Genomic DNA, 7782 nt, shown 5'->3' with positions numbered 1-7782 from the left:
TCCACCAGAGAAGTAGATCACATCATGCAACAGGCCAACCGAAAACCCCGAGAGAACCTGCTTCAATACAGATATAAAACCCCGTCTGACCACACACCCTAGTTGTTACCTACCTACCACTCCACACAGGAACCCATACTCATCAAATAATTACAACCCATACTCGATGGGGAATCCATCCTGAAAGAAATCTTTCCTGAACCCCATTTCTGGCCTTCAAATAACTCCCCAACCTCTCCAAGTTCATCATCAGAAACAAGCTCCCCAATGACACACCAATTGAAAACAGCACCAGACACTGCCAGAACAACAGATGCAAAATCTTCAGACATATCTCCACTGCTACACTGATCAATACCCCACACAACACATCTTTCAAAATCTATGGATCCTACATATGCCTATCACAACATGTGGTGTACCTCATCCAGTTCACTAAATGCCCCAATAACAACAATGTAGGCGAAACCAGACAATCACTACACTCTCAAATGAACTCACACAGGAAAATGATAAAAGACAAAAACACCATATCACCTGTGGGTGAACACTTTTCACAAAGCGATCATTCTATAGCTGACCTATCAGTCCTCATCCTCAAAGGAAACCTGCAGAACACTTTCAAAATATGATCTTGGGAGCTTAAATTCATTACTCTGCTAGACACTAAAAATCATGGACTGAATAAAGACACTGGATGTGTGGCTTATTACAACAATCTGTAACCCACCTTTTTTGTCCAATGACTGCAGAGGTGTTAATGGGCTATTACCTTGAACAGTCCCTTACAATATGTGCTAACTACTGTACATATCCTAAACAATCTGTTCCACCTTGCATTTTGCTATCATGCTGGGAGTACATTTCCTAGACCTGAAGAAGAGCTCTGTGTAAGTCAAAAGCTTGTCTCTCTCACAAACAGAAGTTGGTCCAATAAAAGATATTAACTCACTCACCTTTTCTCTCATATAAATTGGTAGTTATATTTTCTCTTGTTATCCATTTCAGTCTTTTCTCTTCCTTCTCTTGTTTTTTCTCCTTTTTGTTTTTTGGCTTAAACTCTGTTTTGCTCTCTTGCTTTTTTGGTCCATCTCCCCTGCTAACTCCTTCCTCTTCATTTCCCTAACCACCTGAAAGCTGCCTGCCCTGGAGCGGAGTGCCCATTTCTAGTTTCATAGGACTAAGTTGCATGGCTGTGTAGAGCATCTTTGACCAGTCGGCTACTGTCTACACCTGTAAACCTCTCTCTCTCTCATATATATATATATATATATATATATATATATATATGAGCTGCCCACAAAGCTGGATGCATTATGTCCTACTGACAGAATAGAGAGAGAAAGCTTTACCTGAAAACTACCAAAAGCTTTACCTGAAGACTAGGTAGCTTTCTATTAGCAGTTCCTTTTCACTTTCCACATCCCCAACTGCCACCTCAGATTAGTCTAATGCAGGGGTTCTCAAACTTCATTGCACCACAACTCCCTTCTGACAACAAAAATTACTTCACGACCCCAGGAGGGTTCAGGGGACTGAAGCCTGAGCCTGCCCCAGCCCCACTGCCCTGGGTGCAGGGGCCAAAGCCTGAGCCTCACTGCTCTGGGCAGGGAGGCCAAAGCTGAAGCTCAAGGGCTTCAGCCCTAGGCAGAGGGCCTGCAACCTGAGACCAGCCACTCAGGGCTGAAGCCCTCGGGCTTTGGTTCGGCCCTGGGCAGTGGGGCTTGGGTTTCAGCCCTGGGCCCCAGCAAATCTAAGCCAGCCCTGGTGACCCCATTCAGGGGGTATTGCGACCCACTTTGGGGTCCCGACCCACAATTTGAGAACCGCTGATCTAATGCCTCTTGAAATTATACCCCCACCCGCACCAAAAAGGTTAGAAAACACCTCCTGAAAAATTAAGTTTCACATATTCCTCTGAATTTGTTTAACACTCAAAAGCTGTGAGACTCCGTTTTCATATCTTTTAAGTTCTTAAGCATCTGCTCTCTTCTATGTGCACAATGCTCTTTAATGCTAATGAAACATGCAGAGGACAGAATCCTTAAAAGTTATAATATTTTACTTAATACTATATTCTGTCACTTACCTAGAACTGCCATCACTGTGCCATGCTTTCTCTTCATCTTCTGATGTTCCACCACTGGCAACCACTGCTTCTCCTTCCTAACAAGGAAATGATAGATATTTACTTTGTGGTGTTAAACTGAAAACTATAATTACAGTTAATACTTGACAGAACCATTATAATTCAAAGTCTGTGAAGCTTTCCATTAGAAGCTGCATCTTTCAGGGGCTTATAAATCAACCATTAAATACAAATTTTCAACTTAAGTACATATTTTCTTTAAGGTGATTTAGTTGAATTCTTTGCTATTTAAATAAGAGCAAAAACAACAAATGTATAATGTATGGAAGGCAGAAATCTAGTGGATGGGACCCAGTAAACCTAGGTCCTTGGTTCTGCTATTGACTTCCTGTGACCTTCAGAAGTCACTGAGGGTTTTCTACCTTGGAACAATCAAGAAAATTAATCTGAATTAACAAAAGGTGTGAATGTAAAGTGGATTAGTTAAAATGCATTAAACCCCTGTGTGAACATCACATCTGATGAAGTGAGTATTCACCCACGAAAGCTTATGCTCCAATATGTCTGTTAGTCTATAAAGTGCCACAGGATTCTTTGTCGCTTTTTACAGATCCAGACTAACACGGCTACCCCTCTGATACTTGATGTGTGAACACACTCATTCAGAATTGAAGTTGCCATTTTGGTTTATTTTAATTCAGTGAATTCAGCCACTTCAATTGTGAGTGTCCACACAGAATTTAATGTAGAGTAACTAATCCACTTTAAATTCACACCTTTAGTTAATTTGGATTAATTTTCCTTAGTGTCCTCATGTAGACAAGCCCTTCTCTCTGTTTCTGTGTCTTGTCTATTTAGATTGTTAGCTCTTTGGGGCAAGGACTATCTCTTACTTTGCATATGTACAGTACCTACCACAATGAAGCTCTCTCTGATCTCAGTTGGGGCATCTATGCACAACTGTAATGCTAATATACAACAGCAGCATAAATGCTTTCTGTCAAATGCTTTTGTGTTTCTGTAACAAAAATATATGCATCCATTTAATTTTAGTTTATACTATGGACCCAAATATCTTGGTTTTTAACTTAAAAAAAAAAAAAATTCCAGTTAATGGTCCACTGACCTAAGGTAGAAATTAGCTACACAGCATCCACCGTAACTACTTTTTTTTAATGCTTAGGTATACCATAAATAATGTATATTATATGCACTGCATAAACTTCATACCACATATTGAAAGCAAACACTGAATCCCACAGAAATAGCTAAAATATATCTTGTCTATTCACAAGAACAGTGCATGACATTGGAATAGCTCATTTGCAAAAAGGCTTTTTTGGAAGGGAAATACAATTCTATTATTTTAAAAAAAATTACAAATACAAGCATGCTGGGGAACTTTAAATTAAATTGGAATGTTGGGTAAGAATAGTTTAATTTGTGTTATCTGTTTAAAAGAGACTTAAATCCATTAAAGCCTATTCTAATGCTGTATCACAATTATGTAGATCAAATATTTCAAAAATGAAGAACAAGACATTTAAGTGTAAGAATGTATACAAATATTAATCATGTTTTCAGTTTTTTTCCACTATGAAGTGGCTAAAATGCACTGTGGAGTTCAGTGTTTGCTGCATCAATTTTCAGTTCAAATATGCTGAATCTGCTGAATTAACAAGATTTTTCTTTTAAAATGCCAGATCTGTACATTCCCATGGGTTTTGTAAGACAACCTGGATACTTTCATTCTCATACACTATCAGCAATAAAGTCCATGGAGGCCACATTCTGTCATAAGTTACACTTGTGCAACCTCTTTGTATTCAGGGGTATTGCACAGGTGTAACAGAAGAGATTTAAAACTTGCAACTGGAACTTAGTTAACAATTAGAGAAGAAATTAAATCCAGATTTATGTCCCATCATTGCATTGAATCTGCAGTGGTAATGAGTCAAAAGCCTTTATTTCTGTCACGGAAGTAAGTTAATATGACTAACATTTACAAGAACTGCTCCATAAAAAGGTGCCATTGTTACATAGTTACCTTTCAGAGCAGGTCATTTTAAAGTGTTTAACAAAAATCAAGGGACGTCTAAGACAAAAGCAACACTGGCCCACTTATTTGCAACACCAACAAAGTGACCCACAATTGAGTATTCAGCTATCTGTCCATACATCTTGGTTCTTAGAATAGCACTTAACACTGTGATATCTAATCTACTCTTTCTCCAAAGATGCCCCTCTAGAACAAATTGGGGACACAATGGCAGTACAAAATAAGGCAGATTGCAAGTGCCTTGTTACACTAGTTCAGGGGTCGGCAACCTTTCAGAAGTGGTGTGCCGAGTCTTCATTTATTCACTCTAATTTAAGGTTTCGCGCGCCAGTAATATATTTTAACATTTTTAGAAGGTCTCTTTCTATAAGTCTATAATATATACCAGTAACTAAACTATTGTTGTATGTAAAGTAAATAAGGTTTTTAAAATGTTTAAGAAGCTTCATTCAAAATTAAATCAAAATGCAGAGCCCCCTGGACTGGTGGCCAGGACCCGGGCAGTGAGAGTGCCACTGAAAATCAGCTTGTGTGCCGCCTTCGGCACGCGTGCCATAGGTTGCCTACCCCTGCACTAGTTCAATGAATAAGAATATCCTTGGTTTTGCAACACTTCGTTTCTCCTTCTCCTTCCCCTATATTTCTCTTTAAATCATTTATGTTATCATCAGCAAAGTAACTTTCTTCTGTGTTGGAAAATGATGAGCAGAGTTTCCTTAACTACTGATAATGCTGGTCCCTGACTAACTACCCAGGTATGTTGAAACAATTTTATTATGTCATGTAAATCTCACATGCTAATACTGGGATGGTTTGTCTCTGAATTTGTGTAAGAATTTGGTCATATTCTTACCTATGAAACACTACAGACCCAGGATTACATTTAAACACTCAAGCTCAATATGCATGTCTAAACAAGTAATTTCCCCTCAATTTTGCATGCCTTTCTAAACAGTCAGCTTGTTGTGCCATGACCAAGGGACATATTTTTAAAACTCTCTACACACATAATTTATGCATATCCAAACCTGGGTTTGAGAGTACAGGTTAGGCACATAAAGAAGTTTGAGCACACTTAAAAATCTGAACCTGCATTTTTAGGAAATCTATTTAGACACAATATTTGTATGTGGAAGAGGTGTCTTTACCAAAGTGCAATATAAAAATTTACATACAGTTATAATTTTGATCAGCATAAATTTAAACATGCATGCATTTTAATGATTTTTTTTTCATTTAAACCTTGCAGAAAGTAAAACTTTTTATATTGGAAATGATAGAAATTATATCCTTCTGGCTATAAATAATTAGTTCAACCCTTACTGAAGCTTATTCCACTTACGTATTTTATTTCAGACCTCTCTCATTTTATTTTATTATATATAAAATTTGTATAATATGATTCCACCTGTGTTTTTGCTGTTTCATTTACAGTTGTATGAAGTCTACAGAAATCTGCTATTCATACTTCAATCCTTCCATGTAAACCTTGCTAAACTTGTAAACTCAATATACAAAAAAAAAGTCTGCCCTGCATAGACTGAAATGTATGCTGAGATGCTTAAATTTAATACCTTTTGTGTTTTTGTCAATGTTTTCATCTCTGGGCATTTTTTTAAAATACAGATTTTGACTCAATTTGATCCACTATACTCTGTGGAGAATGAAGTACATTTGAAATAGCATTTGCAGGTGTAATTTAAATTTCTTTTGAAAATAAACATTCCAAATATATATATACACAAATAGTTTATATAAATTAACACCTTTCCACTTTGACAGTAAATTTGTAGGCATAGTTGAAAGATTGCCAATGCACTTGTTATTACCTGAACAACTGTGAAAAGTTAGCTCAGTATCTAATTTAAACATACAAAGTAATCAACAATAAAAATGTTTGCTTTTGAACTTAAGCAACAATATTTAGCATAACAAGGTAAACAATTTATAATGTAGCCTACTGATTCAGAGTCTTACATCTGAAGAACTGTTTCCATTTTCTAACTCTTCAGCAGGCCTGGCAGTTTCTTCCAATGCATATCTGGTACGGTAATTGTGCTGGTTTGCCTGTTGCTTTCTTGAGTCTCCAGGATCTAATATATGATCATGAGAATGGTTCTATAAGGATATGAAAATTATATAAGAATCAATATATACTTGAACACAAATGATTTTCAATAAAACCTCATTAGTATTCTGTTAATGAATAAAGTTCTAATACTGCTTAGAACTTCTTCTGGAATTTTGTAGTGGCAAAAATGTACATTTTACAAACAGTTCAAAAATCAGAAAATTGAGAACAAGAGTCAAGAAAGTCAAATGCTAATAAAAGGAAACTCAATGAAAACCCATGCACATGTGCTTAAGGGCTGTAACTGTCATTCATAGATTCATAGATTCATAGATTCTAGGACTGGAAGGGACCTCGAGAGGTCATCGAGTCCAGTCCCCTGCCCGCATGGCAGGACCAAATACTGTCTAGACCATCCCTGATAGACATTTATCTAACCTACTCTTAAATATCTCCAGAGATGGAGATTCCACAACCTCCCTAGGCAATTTATTCCAGTGTTTAACCACCCTGACAGTTAGGAACTTTTTCCTAATGTCCAACCTAGACCTCCCTTGCTGCAGTTTAAGCCCATTGCTTCTTGTTCTATCCTTAGAGGCTAAGGTGAACAAGTTTTCTCCCTCCTCCTTATGACACCCTTTTAGATACCTGAAAACTGCTATCATGTCCCCTCTCAGTCTTCTCTTTTCCAAACTAAACAAACCCAATTCTTTCAGCCTTCCTTCATAGGTCATGTTCTCAAGACCTTTAATCATTCTTGTTGCTCTTCTCTGGACCCTTTCCAATTTCTTCACATCTTTCTTGAAATGCGGTGCCCAGAACTGGACACAATACTCCAGCTGAGGCCTAACCAGAGCAGAGTAGAGCGGAAGAATGACTTCTCGTGTCTTGCTCACAACACACCTGTTAATACATCCCAGAATCATGTTTGCTTTTTTTGCAACAGCATCACACTGTTGACTCATATTTAGCTTGTGGTCCACTATAACCCCTAGATCCCTTTCTGCCGTACTCCTTCCTAGACAGTCTCTTCCCATTCTGTATGTGTGAAACTGATTTTTTCTTCCTAAGTGGAGCACTTTGCATTTGTCTTTGTTAAACTTCATCCTGTTTAACTCAGACCATTTCTCCAATTTGTCCAGATCATTTTGAATTATGACCCTGTCCTCCAAAGCAGTTGCAATCCCTCCCAGTTTGGTATCATCCGCAAACTTAATAATCATACTTTCTATACCAATATCTAAGTCGTTAATGAAGATATTGAACAGAGCCGGTCCCAAAACAGACCCCTGAGGAACCCCACTCGTTATGCCTTTCCAGCAGGATTGGGAACCATTAATAACAACTCTCTGAGTACGGTTATCCAGCCAGTTATGCACCCACCTTATAGCAGCCCCATCTAAATTGTATTTGCCTAGTTTGTCGATAAGAATATCATGCGAGACCGTATCAAATGCCTTACTAAAGTCTAGGTATACCACATCCACAGCTTCTCCCTTATCCACAAGACTCGTTATCCTATCGAAGAAAGCTATCAGATTGGTTTGACACGATTTGTTCTTT

The 7782-nt window shown here is 37.8% G+C and overlaps 1 protein-coding gene across 2 annotated transcripts in view; it reads right to left on the bottom strand.

Annotated features, from left to right (window-relative positions):
- The window catches only part of PHIP (pleckstrin homology domain interacting protein), a 341807-nt gene that overhangs the window by 96721 nt on the left and 237304 nt on the right, over positions 1 to 7782 (bottom strand). For both annotated transcript variants that reach the window (XM_024194657.3, XM_024194658.3), the window contains exons 21-22: positions 6126 to 6266; positions 2090 to 2166 (exon numbers count right to left, since the gene is read on the bottom strand). In XM_024194657.3, coding sequence (XP_024050425.2) covers positions 2090 to 2166; positions 6126 to 6266 — 218 coding nt within the window. The remainder of the gene's footprint in view (positions 1 to 2089; positions 2167 to 6125; positions 6267 to 7782) is intronic.

This window comes from Terrapene carolina, unplaced genomic scaffold (assembly GCF_002925995.2).
Source record: "Terrapene carolina triunguis isolate 2854851 unplaced genomic scaffold, T_m_triunguis-2.0 Scaffold42, whole genome shotgun sequence".
Taxonomy (NCBI): Eukaryota; Metazoa; Chordata; order Testudines; family Emydidae; genus Terrapene; species Terrapene triunguis.
This window is presented reverse-complemented; position numbering and strand designations above follow the sequence as displayed.